Source organism: Typopeltis vanoorti, chromosome 15 (genome assembly GCF_054136105.1).
Source record: "Typopeltis vanoorti isolate ZY-2024b chromosome 15, IOZ_Tvanoo_1.0, whole genome shotgun sequence".
In the NCBI taxonomy this organism is placed as follows: domain Eukaryota; kingdom Metazoa; phylum Arthropoda; class Arachnida; order Uropygi; family Thelyphonidae; genus Typopeltis; species Typopeltis vanoorti.
The window spans coordinates 62,504,993-62,523,377 of record NC_143563.1 but is presented as its reverse complement, the minus strand read 5'-3'; the positions used below and the strand labels follow the sequence as shown (position 1 = coordinate 62,523,377).

Below are 18,385 nucleotides of genomic sequence, written 5' to 3'. Positions count from 1 at the left end.
ATAATGTAATAGTTAATAAAGGGGACGTAGAGAGCTTGCAGGATAGTTTAAACAGGCAGCTGGCAGCATGGGCAAAAAATAATGGATGCCTGTTTAATGTGAAGTGTCAAGGTATTAATTTTGGGATGAGAAGATTATAAGCTGTGTAAAACCAAATTCCTTAAAACTGATGGAGCTATGAACAGGATAGCAGGTTATATACTTGGTCAGTGAAAAACATACTCACAAACAGAGATAAGGAAGTTATCATTTTATAAGACTTTGATAAGACTAGATTTGGATAACTATTCACAGGTTTGGAGGCTACAGAAATTGATTAACAGGCAGAAAAGAAGGAATGTGATAGGAACATTTTAAGTTGCTAAAAGTGTTTATAGGACTGATGCAGAGGAAATTTTTCAGACCTGAGTAGGCAGAACAAGGGGAAATTGAGTAAAAGTATGATTAACAAGGATGTGATGACTAGATTTTTCACTTGGAGAAGTATAGGACAGATTGTATAGGGAATTTGAAATAGAAGGTGATCGCCATTTAGTTTTGAGCAGGATAAAAACAAAATGGATAAAAATGGTGTAAAAGACAATGGGGTAGAAGACATATGGTCTTCAGTGAAGAATTATGTAAGTACAGAAAGTGCAACATCATCCATAATGTATAAGTGTCATGCTCAATATAGTATTGATACAAATCAATGACCCAATTCCATCCCATGGTAAGCATTTCCACATCATGGCACTTCCACCACCACCATGCTTCACATTTGGAACAATGTAGTCCAATTTGTAGGCATTCTTCAGGCTGCCACAAGATCAACTGTCCCATCTGGTAAAAACACAACTTCAGTGCAATTCACTGCTCCAAGTATACCCGGTTACAGTAATCCATTCCACACAGTTAACGGATATGATATACTGGATTTCTAGTCAAAACTGCTTTCAACCAACTCAGCTCAGTCCAATTTTTATCATTTCAGCATCACTGCAACTGTCACTGAGATTGAGCACATTACATTCAAGTTTGTTAAGCTCCACTTCCATGCCATTTTAGTTCCATTTTATTGATATATATTCTTTATATAAATAGCTTTCTAGAAAGGTATCTATATCTGTATTATTTGCATAGCCTTTTGCATGTTCTTTACACTGTATGTACTTACATCAAGTCAGGTGGTTTCAATACATTTGGAACACCTGTACATGCATACACACTCCTGAAGATGATCTCAATATGGAAATTTGGACATTGAGGAAAAATTAAAGTATTTAGTTTATGAAAGAGTCATGTGTCTCTTATGTTTCTATGAGTTTTCATGTTGAAGTATGCTGGGTCTTTCTCTTCTAATAATCCACAGAATTTGATAAGGTATATTAGAGCAGCATACTATTATAGAACTGGATCCAGGGATGTCGCCAGAATAGATCATGCCCTGAAACAAACAATTAAATATCTCCCCTGATGGATTATAAGACAAATATATAAGAAAACCTCCAATTGTTATTTTGTTTTTATTACATTAATGCAAAACGATTACATAACAATATTAATTAAATGTTTGTTCTATGGGGATATCGCACAATAAAACTGTTTATAAGCTCATCTAATTTAAATTATAAGCTATGTCTGCCTCTATCGATATAATTGCTAGACCAACCAATCTTTCTTGGGTCATTGCTGTTCACAAATAATTTTTAATGAGTTTAAGCTTGGAAAAACTTCTTCCGCACTTGCTACACTAACAGGAAGCTGACAGGAACTGTTAGCATAGCGACGGTCCTACCGCAATATGGCTGAACGAGCGCCCTTACTAAACCGAGGCGTGAGGCAGGCTGCCTCTATGCTATACCCTGTCGACGGTACTGACTGGATGCTACAATATTAAATAACAATGAAATAAATTACTTATAAAATTTTACTTATCTTTACTTCATAATAATTACAATCAGCAAAAGAACAATATGCAAAACATCTGGATATTATATATTTACATATGAATATTACTGATTTGTCTTCTGAAAATAAATTCATTTTTAAATGTTTATGATGTCAAACAAATTTCAACATACTTTGTTCTGAGAGGTTTCTATCAGCAGGATGGTAATTTTAAGTACAAGAATGCCCCACAACACTTTTTTTGCAATAAAGTATGCAAAATGAAATTAGCTTCGTTGGTAGACAAATATGAAAATGTAAGTTTTGGATTTTGTGTTTTTCTTCTATGCACTGCTATTTCATATCCAAAAAGCTATGATGCCCTATTAGAAAATGAAGGTGCATTCCTTTGTAAACGAACAATTTGTGTTCTAGCCACTTCAAGTTCTGAAATGAAAACAATACAGGCATTTGATCTGAAATGAAAACAATACAGGCATTTGATATCCATAATACTACAAGGAAAGCAATATGTACATATTGACTTTAAAACTTTCCCATTCTATTTCCCAAGTAAAATATTATTAAATACGTATAAAGTTTTTGATGACCCAGTACCTGTATTATTATTAGATACTTACTCATTGATTTATATTATTTAGTTTTTATACTAATAAAATTTTAATTAATCATTCTTGTAAGTAATAATTTATTTTCTCAAGTTTACTATCTTCAATGGGAAAATTGTTAGTCTACTCTGTTGCTAACAGACTATAGGTAGGATCAAATCTCTCTGTTATTTAAATGTCTCCAAAAAGTCTTTTGATAACAAAAAACTTGTTTAGTTTCCAGGTTCAGGTTCAAGAGTTTAACAAACTCTTGATCCACCTTACAGTATTAATATACTAGGTATCATACTTCACAGGCAGGATTATCATTAAAAAAGATTTTAAATATTAAAAATAAATAGGGGGATGGTAAATCCCTTTATGTTTTAATAGTCGGGTACGAAACTCTGATCGAAATCCATAGAGTTTCATGCCGAAAAAAAAAACGGATTTATTTTACATAAAGGGATGTATTGCTGGTAAAATAGTCTTTCGGCTTATTGAATTACTAATTAAAAATAAATGTTTTTTTTAATCATATCCCTCTTCCTCCACTTCTTATATTGAATTACTAATTAAAAATAAATGTTTTTTTTAATCATATCCCTCTTCCTCCACTTCTTATATACAAGGTTTGCCAAGGGCACTTCCTTAATCTGTCCTCATAAACCACATTCTGCAAAGTGGAACTTTTTGCTGAACCCTTTCCAGTATATCTACATCTGCATGAAAACCAGGTGACCAGATCTGTGCACAGTAATCCATTATGAGGCTGATCCATTATAAATCCTTGGAGTAATTACAGTAATCCATTATAAAGCTTGATTAAGGCTTTATACAATGGAATCATAACTTCCTTACTTCTGCATGTTAAAGTCCTCCTCATCCAATCTTATGAATTCACAACCACAACTTGAGCTGTGTGACATGACCCTTAAACTTCAGGTACCTGTTCTCCACCAGTCCCAGATCTCTCATCTCTTCCACCTGCTTTAAAATTTCCCATTATGTACATTAAAATTTTCAGTTATGTACTTTGCATTCCATCCTTGCCTATCAAATTTCAAAACCTTACGCTTTGCTTCCTTGATATGATAGCTCCACTCATACAACCTGTTCAGACCCTCCTGTAAGTCCACTTTCAGTTTGATTCCTCATCCAAACAACAGAAGGATCAAATTCCTCTGTTACTTCGATGTCTCCAAAAGTTTATGACTTTTGTCTGGTGTGGGACCATTACAAAAAACAAAACGTTTGGTTTCCAGAGTTTAACTAACCATTGATTTACCTACAGTAGTAACTAATAAGCTAGGTTATCAAGCTTTTGTGGGCATGTTAGCAATTAAAAAATATTTAAATAATAACAATGTTTCTGCATGCATATTTTAATTTATTAATTAAAATAATACAGGAAATTCATTTTTTATCAAAACATGCACATAAGCAATCTTTGCTATCACAAGATAGCCATTAAACAGAATAGTACTATTATTATTTGTTTTTTGGCTGGGTTAAAAAGTATATATTATATTTGACAAGAAATTAATATTATCATTATTATTAGCACCAGACTTCCATGATGAGTCTTTTGGCTTGTTGAGTTCAATGTTTCTGAACTCAACAACACATTCTCAGGCAATGCAACCCCTTATCCTGATCTCCATGAAAACTAGGTGACCAGATTTGTGCACAGTAATCCATATGAGGTCAGATAACGCTTTATACAATAGAAGCATATTCCCTTCTGCATGTCAAGGTCTTCCTCATCATCATTCATTCAATGTTATGAATTCACAACTTGAGTAGTGTGACCTATAAACTTCAGGTCCCAGTCCAACACTGCTCCCAGATTGTTCATCTCTTCTAACTGCTTCAAAATTTTCCCCACCAATTTTATACTTTGCATTTTATCCTTGCCTATCAACTGTTCAGATCCTCCTGTTTGGAGGATCTGAAAGGCCACATTCAGTTTGACTCCTCATTAATTTTGTATCATGTACAAATAGCTGGATATCTCCTGTTAAACTCATCCCAATATCATTAATGTATAAGTTAAATAATAATCGCTCCAAAACAGACTCCTCCAACACTACTAAACTACTGGTGACTTTCTTCTTTTGAGATACTGCATCCCCATATTCAACTTGCTTATCAACTATTAACATACTCAACAGCTAATCAACTATCCAACCCTATTCAAGTTTGGTTATCAATTTGTCATGTGGAAGTCCTTTCAAAGTCAAAGTCCTTTACAAAGTAATAAGTATAACTAATGCTGTATATGCATTCCACTTGTCTAATGCATTCATCACTTTTTTTGCAGTATATAAGTAAATTGGTATTGTATACATAAGTATATAGGTAAATATAGTTAATAGTAAATATATGCTTATATAAATATACGTGAATATACTTAAATAGTAGTATATAAGTATACAGATAAATATATTTGAATATATTTGAAGTAGATTTGAATAAATATATTTGAAGTAGAAGACATAAATATGATAAGCAGAAACCTAACGGAAGTAATAATCTCAGCAGCCAATGAATTCAAAAGCAACAAAAAGACCATAAACTTTCAGAGGAAACCTTACAACTACTAAAAAAGAGATGATATATGAAACAAGACAAAAACTTAATTTCTAAAATAGAATATGCAGAACTATGCAAAACAATAAGGAAAAAGATGAGAAATGAAATAAGATCTTATAACACTAAAAAAATAAAAGAAGCAATTTAAAACAATAAAAATATGAAAATACTAAAAAAAACATTTATCAGTTGGCAAAAGTCAAATAACTGCAATAAAAGATAAGAATGGAACTATAATAAGGAACCAAGAACAAATCCTAAGCATACTAGAAGAATTTTATAAAGAAGTCTATAGTGATCCTTCAATGGATAAATCAAATATAAATAACTCTTCTCCATTGCATATAGAATTCATGTCACCATTCACTTCAGATGAAATAAAACAAGCATTAAAACAAATGAAAAATGTCCTGGTGAAGACCTAATTCACAGGGGTATCTTCCCCTTTTCTAGGCATAGATTTACTAAGTGAATTACTAAATCTATGCCTAGAAAAGGGGAAGATACCAGAAAACTGGGAAAATGCTACTCTGATACTGTTATTTAAAAAAGGGGAAAGAAGAAGTAAAGAACTATAGACCAATTAATATTCTCTCCAATCTGTACAAAATTCTCACAAAAGTATTAACAAATTTGAGTCTAGAAGAGGTAACCCCTCTTCTAGACTCAAATGAACCAGTAGGACAAGCAAGATTCCATAAAGGCTTTAACACAATTGATCATATCATATTCATGGTAAAATAAATAACAGAAAAAGCAGAAAACCAATTGCCTCTCTGTTTAGCCTTTATTTGATTATGAAAAAGCATTTGATTCCCTCAAAACTACTCCTCCAGGAAACATACTACTTTTGTAGTATGTTTCCTGGAGGAGGTCCATATATTCTCCATGAATAATCAAAGCACTCCAAAATCAATGAGATCCATATATTCCTGGAGAATATATGGACCTTCTCCAGGAAACATACTACACTGCAACAGCAACAATCCTACTTCACACAAGTAGCAATAAAATATCAATTGAAAAAGGCATCCGACAAGGAGACTCTTTATCACCCAAAATCTTTACAGCAGTCCTTCAAGAAATATTTAATAATATAAACTGGACAAACCTTGGTATAAAAATTAATAACAGAAACTTAACACACCTAAGATATGCAAATGATATCATAATTTCTGCAAACACTCCAGAAGACCTTAATATAATGATAGAAGACCTATATCATGAAAGCAGAAAAGTCAGTCTAAAAATAAACAGAGAAAAAACTAAATTCATGTTTAATCATTTTGTAATACCAAAAAACATAATAGAAAACAATTTCTTGGAAAGAGTCTCTTCATATACATACTTAGGTCATCTCATTGATCTAAACTGGGGACTCCAAAAGGAAATAAATAGGAGAGTTCAACTTGCCTGGGGGTGCATTCAAAAAATTGAAAAGCATTTTTCAAAACAATGAAATCCCACTCTGTTTAAAAAGGAAGACATTTAACCAGTGTATACTTCCAGTCATCACATATGGTTGTGAAACTTGGTCGCTAACAAAAGCACTGTCAAACTAACAACAACTGAAAGAAAATAGACATCTATCCAGAAGAGAAGATGAGCGATGGACCACCATGCTAATGAACTGGATTCCAAAAGAATGGAAACGAGGCCAAGGACATCCTAAAAGAAGGTGAAGTGATGAACTGTCAAATTTTGTTGGGAAAAATTGGTCAACTATTGCCAAGAACAGAGAAAGGTGGAAAGAACTGGAGGAGGCCTTCGCCCAGCAGTGGACAGAAAATGGCTGAAAAGAAGAAGTAAATTGGTAAAACATGACCTCTAACAAATCCATGTTGACTATCACAGAGAAAACTGCTATTCACCAATTCTGAATCCTACCCCTCACCAACCTCCTTAATACCTTAACCAAAATTCAGACAGACAGATTGGGATATAATATGTAGCCTCGGTCTTTCTTCTTCTTTGTCCTGTTGCAAGACTGCTGTTAAACAAGTATGCCAAGGTGATATCATCAAGTCCTATTGCATTACTAACATCAAGTTTCCTCACTAGCTGTTAATCCTCTCCCATTTCCTCTACACTCAAGTTTCTCATAATATCACATTTATGAGGATGAAACACTCTGATGAATTGCTAACTGAATACTTTGACTGCATCCTCTGCAACAGTTCCCAATCTAACAATTTTCATCATGTTGCTATAATCATTCTTTCTTCTACTTACCACATACTGAAAAAGAAATCAGCTTTTCTCTCTCTCTCTCTCTATATATATATATATATATACCATCATCATTATCTTCAACAGATCTCTTCCATTCACTGCTGGACAAATTCCTCTCCATGCTTCTTTCATTTTGTCCAATCTTGTGCACCTCTCCACCATAAATGTCCATAATATTGTGTTATCTCATCATCCCACCTAACTGCTGGTAAACCCGGTTTCCAAGAACTGTTTTCCTGGTAACCAGTTCTTGGTATCCATTCTGTTGTTCTCTTTGTCCATCTGTTGTCAGACATTTTCATCACATCCCACCCAGCACCATTTGTTGCCTTTTATTACTAATGCAATGTTTATTACCTTTGTTTGCTTCCTTATCCAATTATTAATCTTTTTATCTAACTGTGTTATATGCAAAATGGCTTTTTCCATCTTTCATTGTCTTTTTTTCTTTTTTTTTTTTTCTCCAGTTGATTTTTTTAGTACTCTGAGTTTCAGTATCACAGACAATTATTGGGATTACAACTGCTTTTAAATTGCTTTTAAATATATCTCTATAATGGTTAAAAAATTTCCATCCTACTATTATTCTAGCTAAAATTTTATTATCAAGTTTATGATTGTTTGTAATGATCTGTCTAGGATCATTACAAAACAATCATAAATCTTAAGTTCATACAAATATCATTTGTATGAACTTACTATTTCACTATACATTATTTATGATATGTATATATATATATATATATATAAAAAGATAAGCAGAAATTTGAAACGTTTTCATGTCATGTTTTTTTGTCTCTTCATTGTTTTGAAACGTCCAACAAGGTGTTTGCCTTCATGAGACAAACACATTGTTGTCTCATGTCTCGAGTCATCAGAATTGAAGAACCGGCTTACCAGCCCAGAACTCATGGGGGCTGGGCACCATAGGGCAGAGCCCCCCTAGTGTGTATATATATATATATATATATATATATATATATATACAGGGTGTTCGGGATAAATTTGACATATTTATAATTAATTATATTTTTCCGTAAGTTACATGTATTAACACACACTTCTCTTCATTTAAAAGTTTGGACCCTTCTTCATTCATATACAAGATGTCAGAAAGGATGGATAGCTGGAACCCACCTGAATCATGGAAGAGAATAACTTGTATCATGATGATTCGTGCCCGCCATCAAAATAAGGATATTACGACTGCTGCCCAATGCTCCCTGAATACAGTAAAAACAATCAGGCATGAACTAGAGACTTACAATGGTGACTACGAGGATGTAGCAAGAAGAAAGATCCCTAGCAGACGATCTGATTGCGTTCGTACAGCAGAATTCCTCGCAAATCTGCAGGAACAGGTGTTGAAGAACCCTGGCATTGGAATTCGGGCTTTGTTCGTGGAGTTGCTAACTGTAGTCAAGCCCTGGATAACAAGGGTAGCCAATGGTAGGCCGTATGTATGGCAGCAGGATTCGGCCCCTTGCCACACCTCTGGGAAAAGTCAAAAATGGTTGTCTGAAAATTTCTACGACTTCACCAGTCCAAATGTTTGGCCTCCAAACTCCCCAGACCTTAACCCCATGGATTATTTTGTATGGGGCGCAGTTGAAAAAGACACCAATCGCACTTCCAGTAATACAAAAGCCCAGTTAATGGATAAAATTAAAACAGTTTTTGCGGCCCTTCCCAGGGAGACTGTAGCATCAGCTTGTTCGAGGTTCCGAAGCAGAATTGAAGCTGTGATCGATGCTAATGGTGGTTATTTTGAGTAAATCTTATTGATAGTATTGTAATTAACTCTGCCTGTAATGTTTTTTTGTCAATTCATTAAATTTAATAGATACAAAGAAGATTTTCTTTTTCCTTACGAAACTGTCAAATTTATCCCGAACACCCTGTATATATATATATATGTGTGTGTGTGTGTGTGTGTTTTTAATCCAATTATTATTATACATAATATATATATATATATATACCCACACTGGGGGGGAGGGGCTCTTCCCCTGGAAGCTACGCCGTCCCCCGGAGTTCCGGGCTGGTTGGTAAGCCGGTTCTCCATTGTTTTGAAACGTCCAACAAATTGTTGTCTCATGAAGGCAAACAAATTGTTGTCTCATGAAGGCAAACACATTGTTGGACGTGAATAAAATTCGGCTGATAAGCCGAATTTTTTTCAGCTTATCAGCTTAATGGGCTTAAAACAATGAAGAGACATAAAAACGTTTCAAATTTCGGCTTATCTTTTTATACACACACACACACACACACACAAATATACAAATAATATAATCATGAAAATATTCAATGCCTTAACTTTTGTTTTCTTATATATAGGTAAAATAAGAATGAAAACAAGATTATAATGGAATAGTTTGAATGCAGGGAGATTAGAAGAGGGGCTGATGTGACAGGAGATATATGAGGAATTAAATTAACTTGATTCTTTTCTTTATTGTTACAAGGTGATTAGCAGTGATTATCACAAAATCATAGAGACAGCTACCATGTCACAGTAATAACTTTAATTTAAAATGAAATAATCACCACTTGACATTTCAACCTACATATTAAGGTCATCATCAGAAGTATACATATATAATTTCTTATTATTATACCAGACCATACTTATAACACAAGAACCTTGATGAACTGAAAAAAAAAAACAGGTCCCATTTTTAAATTCTATGACTTATTTTAATCCTAGTTACAGAATTCTGTTGACCAGCATAGTTGAAGTATTAGTAGTTAATACACAATTATCTTACCTTTGTCTTTCTTTTTTAATTCCTCCCTTAATTTTTTCACTTCTTCACTGGAATCACTTTCGAACCCTTTCTAAAATGCGAAATTATAATATCTAAATGCATAGTAATAAAAAAATTAATTTAAAATATATTTTAATTTAATATATGTATATAGCATGATATAGTTTTATTATTATCAGATCTCCATGAAATCAAAGAACTAATCATGGGAGCTCCTTCTGTCAAACACACAGCTCATCCAACTGTGCCTTAAACTCATTCTCTGTTTTCACAATCACTGTACTCTTAGGCAATGAATTTCATGACTTAACTACACTGAGTTAGTTTTGCATTAGGAACACTAACCTAATAATGCATAGGTCCACCTCTCTGTGCAATCATGGCTTACAAATGCCTGGCAACAGATTGCACAAGTTGTCGAACATCCTCCATGCGTTACTCGATCGTGTGCTGAAGCAATTCCATCAGTGGAGGAGGATCAGCAGTTCTCACATCCCATTCTAGCATATCCCACACATGTCCAATTGGGTTATGGTCAGGAAAGTTTTTTTTGGGGGGGGGGGGCAAATTCACCGTTGTGTTCTTCCAACCATTCAGTAGTTGTATGAGCCCGGTGGCAAGGTCCTGCTGAAAGATGCCACTGTGGTAGGGGTAGACCTCCAGCAGTTATGGATGGAGGCGGTTGGCTAACAGGTCCCTGTAGCGTGCACCATTCCATGTTTGTGGGATGATAACAAATGGACCCGGGGCATGTCAGGAATAAGCTCTCCATAACATCACCTCCACTGGCCTGTTGAATCCCAAGTGTGCAACCAGGGGATAGGGCTTCACGCTGTTCACACCAAATGCAAACCTGGCCATCGGGTTGGTGGCAGGAAATGGGACTCACCACTCCTGATAACCTTCTTCTGTTGAGGGTCCATTGCTGAAGTTCCTTGGCCCACATGAGGTGTTGTTTGCAATGCCTGGCCGCCATCATGGGTACTCTTGTTGGTCTCCAGCTGTGAAACCCCAGGTGAAGCAAGGTACGATGCATGGTGCATGTGGAAATGGGTCGAACTTCCCTGCTGTTCTACTGGTGGGTGAACTGTGTGACTGTTGCATGTTGTTGCTGAGATACCAGTCGTGACACCTGTTGCTCACCTCTAGGATCAACCACGAGTGGCTGACTGATGTGAGCCCTTCTTCAGGATGTCTGTTCATGTTTAATCCAGTCCTGGTACACTCTTCATACAGTAGTATGGGAGCAACCAACAAGTAAGACTGTTTCCGAAATACTGGCACCTTCCCTCTAGGCTCCAACTATCTGCCAGCAGTCAAATTGGCTTAAACATTATGTCACCATGTTTCCCCATTTCTGCAAACATTTACTGATTACATACAAAGGATAGGTGTGCCCATTTATAGTAGCCACACATGACGTTGATATCATGTGGTACTTGGTTATCACACCGAATATGTAAATCAGGGGAGATGTTCCTAATGCAAAGCTAACTCAGTGTACTTTCCATATGCAAAAAATCTGCTCTTCTCACCCCCCCCTGTTTACACCTCCTTACACAGTTTTTAAGGACAGCAGTTGTTACATTCCCAATTCTACAAAATATTTCTACATTAATCTGGTAACAACCCTTCCACAACTTATACATCTCTGTTCTATCCTATCCTATCCACCTATAAGATTCTTCAAATTGCATTTATTCAATTTTTCTTCATATCCAACATCTAGAGACCAGAAATTAGTTATGGCTTACTAGTTAATATATCCTCATCTCTTGAAAAACCAGATAACCAAACGCGCACATCAACTATATGTGGCCTGATTAAGGACTTATACAAGAGAACCATAACTTCCTTGTTTCTACATAATACTGTCCTCCTCATCACTGCCATAATCAATCATGATGTCCTCACAGTTTAAAGGTGAAATCTTTAAATATTACATTTTCCAAAGCCACTGTCCTTATCAAACCACTTCCTGGAGTCACATTCAAACATTCAGTATGTGTATGTATACAAGGTATGTGTGTATTATACACAGACTTTTGGAATTCCTCTTTCACTGTATAGAACTTTGTCAAGATGATCTATAAAATCACATCAGCAAATATGAGCTCATATCTATTTTTCCTGTTTCATGCTTTTATCTTTAATCTAAACTGACAAATTACCTTTTAGGTGTATACTGTATTTATGGTAACTACTAACACGTATTAAGTAATAATTATTATATGGGCACCTACATGGAGTCCTAAGACTCATCGTGGGTGACTGACACAATCTGTGAAACCTTTCCTTGAATCCATTAACTGACTATGGCAATTCATTCTATTCATTCACAACTCTCCTAGTGAAAAATCTAGTCCTCATGCCCTTACCAACCACACTTTTATTCAACTTCCAAAAATGACCTCTTGTTTTGTCTCCTGTAGCCAAGCACTGAAACACTTCCCCTGTGTCAGTTCTATAAAACCCTTAAGTAACTTAAATGTTTCTATAATATCCTCTTTTTTTTGCCTATTAACCAACTTCTGCAGCCCACAAACCCTCAATCTATCCTCATAGGGAACATTCCACAGACCACTCACTATTTTGGTTGCTCACTTCTAAATCCACTCCGCCACTTCCTTATTCCTAAGAAATACATGCAAACCTGAGCACAGTATTCCAGATGTGGACATATCAAGGGTCTTATAAAGAGAAATAAGATTTCCTTATCTCTACTTGTTAGCATGCTCTTCAGCAGCCAAGTAATCTTATGAGCTACCTTAGCAACATGTTCCCTAAACCCCAACTCTCTGTCTACCACCACCCTTAAATTTCATCTTTTACTCTAAACAGCTTTTACTCTATTTATCCCAAAATGCATAACTTTACATTTCTCCACATTAAATTGATGAACATTATCTTTTGCCCATACTGACAGCCTATTTAAATCATCTTGCAAGCTTTCCACATTGCCATGATTTCACTATTAACCACCTTACCGGCCATTATGGATCAAATACGTATCCATCATATATTTCAATGTAATATCAACGGTATTACAATTTTAATATGCACTTCGCATCCATGGTAACTTGAACGTATATATACGTCCTGGCCAATAGCATGGTTAATTACTCTACGTAATTTTGCATCATCAGCAAACAATTGAATATTTTCTTTCAGGTTATTTCCTATATCGTTTATGTACAAATTAAACGACAGTGCTCCTAGCACTGAACCTTGCAGCATATAACTAGTCACCATCTTTCACCTCTGTAGACCACTTTTTGATATCCATCCAGCAGTCACTCTCTTATCTACATAACCAATGTCATATCCACTCCCATTTGTTCTAATCTGCATAACAGAGTCCCATATTCGGTCAAATATCTTTGCAAATTAGAACATCATGTAGACATTTCCTTTATCCAACTCAACTGTCACTCTGTTATAAAAAGTTAGTAAATTACTAAGTCATAACTGACCATTCCCAAAGCCATGTTGTCCCTCATATAGTATCATATTCTTATCCACCCATTCTTGAATTCTCTTTTTGACCAATTTTCCCAGTGCTTTTACCACCACTGCTTAGATGCTGATCAATCTATAATTGCTACTGCAGTCTTAGACACAATGTATCTAAGACTACAGTAGCAATAAAATCTTACTGTTCTCTCTTACTTTCATCTACTGTCTACCATTAACCAACATTTATTCCTTGTTTATTATTTTCATTTATAAACACATCACAGTCTACTAATAAATCATTTTGTGCATTTCCTACACACCTACATTTCTTATTCATCCTCTCAATATACATTCTCTATATCCCTCCCCAAAATTCTGGGATACATCTCTCTGTACCCCACAACTCACTACTGACATCCAACCAAACTCAAAAAACTCCATATCACTTAATCCATATCACTTAATTATTTATCAACCTTTCACAACCGTTTGCTCCTACTGCCACTTTTCTGTGTTGACATAGACAGAGAATAGGGTTTTTAAATGACAATTTCTATAATTCAGATACCACTCTCACAACCAAAGGCCCTGTTCACACTAAAACAATTATTCACAACATGCCTATTATATTTCACCTTAAACTCATTCACTAACAGTGCACTCATAATCCCTTCGAGATACTCATTCCTTGTTCAGCACTCTCCAAACAAAAAAATCTGGTAACAAGAAAGTGAGCCATTCCTCTCGTTCTTACTAATCATACTCTTAATCAAGTTCGAGGGATGATTCCCCCACCACACATACACACACATATACGTACATTATCATTTCTTCTCCTGTCATATAAAGAAAAATTTCTTCTGAATCTTTTTAATAAAACCCTTTTATTAACATATGTTTCTATCAATCCCCCCCCCCTCTCTTCTGCTTCTTAACTTATTGGTTAGAAGAAGAGGTAGAAATAACAAAATCTCAATCTGTCCTCATAGGAAGCATTCCAGAACCCCAACACTTTTTTTTTTTTAATATCTGGTCCACACACAAGGCCACAAGACCTATAGCAAAACTAGTGCTATGTGTAGGCAACAGGAATAGAAGACAGAAGGAAGACTCTGTACATTTTGCTCAAACAGCTGAGGGTTGTAATCTTTGGGGAAGGCAGAGGCTGTTCCAAAAGACAGAAGTAGATGGAATAAAAGAGGAGACAGTGAAGTTGATTCGGTGAGTTTTAAGATGGACTATAAAAGGGTGTTGGTTAGCAGTGGCTCTTGTTTTAATGATTTTGGAGTAGAGTGGAGGAATAATAGTGGCCAATTCAGCCGAACACTGTCCAAGAAAGTACCTGTAGAAAAGATACAACAGAAACTGAACATCTATGATGAAGTGGGTCTGTGAGAGAGAGAAATCATTAATTAGCCAGATTGTCCTCTTCTGGATAGAATCGAGCAATCTTAGAGAGGATTATGGTGCACCACCCCAAATATGGGAGCAATATTCCATGGCTGGGCAGATTTGGGCTTTGTATAGAGTTAGCAGCTGTGAAAGTGTGAAGTAGTGTCTTGTGGGAAAAAGTACACCAAGTTATTTGGTGGCTGCGGAAGCTATAGTTGAAATATGGTTGTGCCAGGAAAGATCACAGGTGCAAGTCAATCCAAGAAGAGAAATCTGATTGTGTTTGGATATCTCAGTATTACTGAAGGTAAGGGGGGGGGGGGGGGTGAGCTCTTCTTGTGAGAGATCAGACAGGACTGAGTTTTGGTGGCATTGAAGTTTACAAGGTTGTCCTTGCCTCTAGCTAGGAGATCTGAGTTCAGGTCCCTCATCATGGTATATCTTGAGGATTCTAATACTTGAGCACTGCTGAATGAAAAGGAGAAATGGAGTGTATTTTCATCAGCAAAGCTATGGATAGGATTGGAAGTCTCTGAGAGCAGGTCGTTTATAATCAAGACGAAGAGAGTGGGTGAAAGAACAGACTCCTTGGGTACTTCTGCAGTGGGAGAAATCTGAGGAGAGTAAGCCATCCACCATGACATGTAGTAAGTGACCAGTGAAAAAGTTGGCGATCCAGTTGTAGAATGGAGAAGGCAGACCATAGGATGGCAGTTTTGGTGAGTAGGCTCTTGATCCCAAGGGCCTACTCACCAAACTCTTGATACCAAGACTGCCAGGTGAATAAATCTGAGTACACTAGTCCATATGCAGTTGTTATTATTACACTTATGATTTAGGCATCAATGGAGTCAAGGGGAAGCCTCTACTGTGGGAGACCCATCCTAAAATACGAAATCTATCATACCACTCCTTGAACTCCTCGACCATTCATGCTTTCACCACTCTATCAGGCAATGCATTCCACGGTTCAACCACCCTCCATGTAAAGAAACCACTCCTCATCCTCTTCTCACAGCTTCCTTTCATAACTTCCAGGGATGGTCCCTTATCCTCGCTCCTTTCCTCTGTTCCACCAAGTGAAAGAACTCCCCAGTGTCAACCCTGTAACCACCTCTCAACACATTAAAAGTCTCAATCAGATCACCTCTCCTATCTATCAAACTCTGCAGTCCACATTCCCTCAGCCTGTGTTCAGCCCCCTCCAAATCCTGGGGACCAAATTTCAGAACAATAGTCTAAGTGTCTGATCAGGGTCTTATATAATGGAACGATAACTCTTTTATCTCTGCAGGTCAGCGTCCTTCTCAGTATTGCAGCATCCTCTGAGTTACCTTCACCACCTTTGCAATATGTTCCCTGAATTTCAGGTTTCTATCAATCATCAACCCCCAGATCTCTTGTCTCCCCTACTTCCTCCAGTATAATCCCTCCCATAGAGTATGCAGCAACCCATCGATATTTCCCAAACCTCAAAACCTTACGTTTTGCTGCATTAAACTGACACCCCCATTCATATACCCATCTGTCCAATTTATTCAAATCCTCTTGCAGGGCAACCACATCTGCACTATTACTTATAACCCTTCCCAGCTTCACATCATCTGCAAACAACTGAGTATCCTCCTGCAATCCATTGACAATGTCATTGATATAAAGGTTAAATAATACAGGTCCCAGTACCGAGTCCTGTGGGATGCCACTTGTAATCTTCTGCCTCCTTGATATTGTCCCCCATACACAACTGTCTGATACTTATCAAATAGCCAATCCTGAATCCAGTTCATTAACATGACATCTAAACCCAGGTGCTGCAACTTAAATATCAGCTTATTATGTGGTATCCTGTCAACAATCTTTCCAGATGCCTACCTTCCTCATTCAAATACAAGTGGTCTCTCATGTACAGTTCCTTCCAGTCTTCAAATGCACTCTCAACATCCATGTACTCCAAGCCTCTCTTTTGACACATTCTGGCTATCATACCATCCATCATTAATGCTCTTCTCCTCAGCTCTTCATTATCATACCTGGGCAACACACACACACACACACACACACACACTATCTTCCCTCTCTGAGTCTTCTTCCATACAACTTGAAGCATGAACCTCAGCTCTGTTGCCACCTGATTCACACTACTTTTCAAGTCATTCGTGTCCACCATCACAATCATCTCATCCACCCTTTCACCCCCATTAATTATCATAGCCAAACTTTCTATCATTCTCCAGATAAACACTCCTCAGGCATTCTATCTTGCACCATGGATCACCAAATCACCATACATCACACCTCTTATCACTCTGTTCCTTTCTTTCTCACCTGCTCTTTTCTAACACTTTCTTTCTTTGTTCGCCTACTTACCTGCTGTCCTGGCATCTCTCTCTATCCATGGTTCCAGTGTTCCCTCAAATTTTTCTTATTCCCTCTTTTCTGCTGTTTCTATTCTCTCCTCTTCTATCATTCCCATTTCTCTCTCATTCCTACTCTGGTTCGCTTTGTATTCCATTTGCTTAATCTCTTCTTTCACGCTTCTCAACTCATTCCTGAGACATTCCACCTCGTCTTTCAGCACATTTAATCTCTCTCTCTCTCTCTACAAGCAACCCATTCTTGCATGCATGCATCCTCCCAACTAAGACCATCTCTGAAAACTTTACAATGATTCAAATTTTCCACACTCCCCACTTTTATTTTTTCATTTACATTCTGCTCGTTATCCTCACCCTCTATCACGCTACTCATCTCTCTAGGTCAGTATTCTCCCTCTGATGCAATGCTGCCGAGGTCTGTTATACTAATCTCCAGCTCACAAAGTTCTTCCCATTTCCTACATTTTCCGCATATATGGACTCCCCGATTTCTCACCTGCCACATATTCAACTGCTGGGATGAATACATGCCACAAGCACTGCATACAACAAAATCCCATAATATGTCATGCAAAATGTAGTGCTTAAATGGAGGAGGACTTGGTGACAAGCCATTAGCAGACTGAGCTGCACTGCCACCATCATTCAAATAGTGCACAAAGAACCAAGTACTAAGAACTACTACAACTATAATAAAAATTTTATGCTTTGAAGTAGAATTTTACCAAATGCAAATTACTTTACATTGTGTTATTTAAAGTTGAAAACTGTAATAAAAATAATGAATAAAACTGAACGCATCCAAATCTGACCTCACCCTCTCAGTAAGAATAAACCAGCAGCAAAACACAATATAAACAACAAAAAAAACTCCAATAGCAACACTATTGAAGTGTATCAAACTGAAAAAATGTAGTACAATTTACAATGAAGCCACATTATATGCTAACTAAAACCTTTTTTTAGCACAGCTCAAATCTACCATTGTTCTATCAAAGCTTTATAAAGATTTCTTTCTCTCTAAGAAATAACTTTTTATCCCCACTTGTTAGCATTTTTACAATATAAAAGTAACCCTTTCTGCTAT

The 18,385-nt window shown here is 36.4% G+C and overlaps 1 protein-coding gene across 4 annotated transcripts in view; it reads right to left on the bottom strand.

Annotated features, from left to right (window-relative positions):
* Positions 1–1,497: 1,497 nt before the first annotated feature.
* LOC150098806 (uncharacterized) overlaps positions 1,498–18,385 on the bottom strand; it is a 74,911-nt gene continuing 58,023 nt past the window's right edge. For 3 of the 4 annotated variants that reach the window (XM_090404831.1, XM_090404833.1, XM_090404832.1), the window contains 2 exons: positions 10,076–10,145; positions 1,892–2,316 (listed from right to left, as the gene is read on the bottom strand). In XM_090404831.1, the coding sequence (XP_090260957.1) occupies positions 2,243–2,316; positions 10,076–10,145 (144 nt within the window). In that variant the 3' untranslated portion in view covers positions 1,892–2,242. Of the gene's footprint in view, positions 1,868–1,891; positions 2,317–10,075; positions 10,146–18,385 lie in introns of those variants that run through there. The other variant, XR_016549476.1, reaches the window with a different exon arrangement.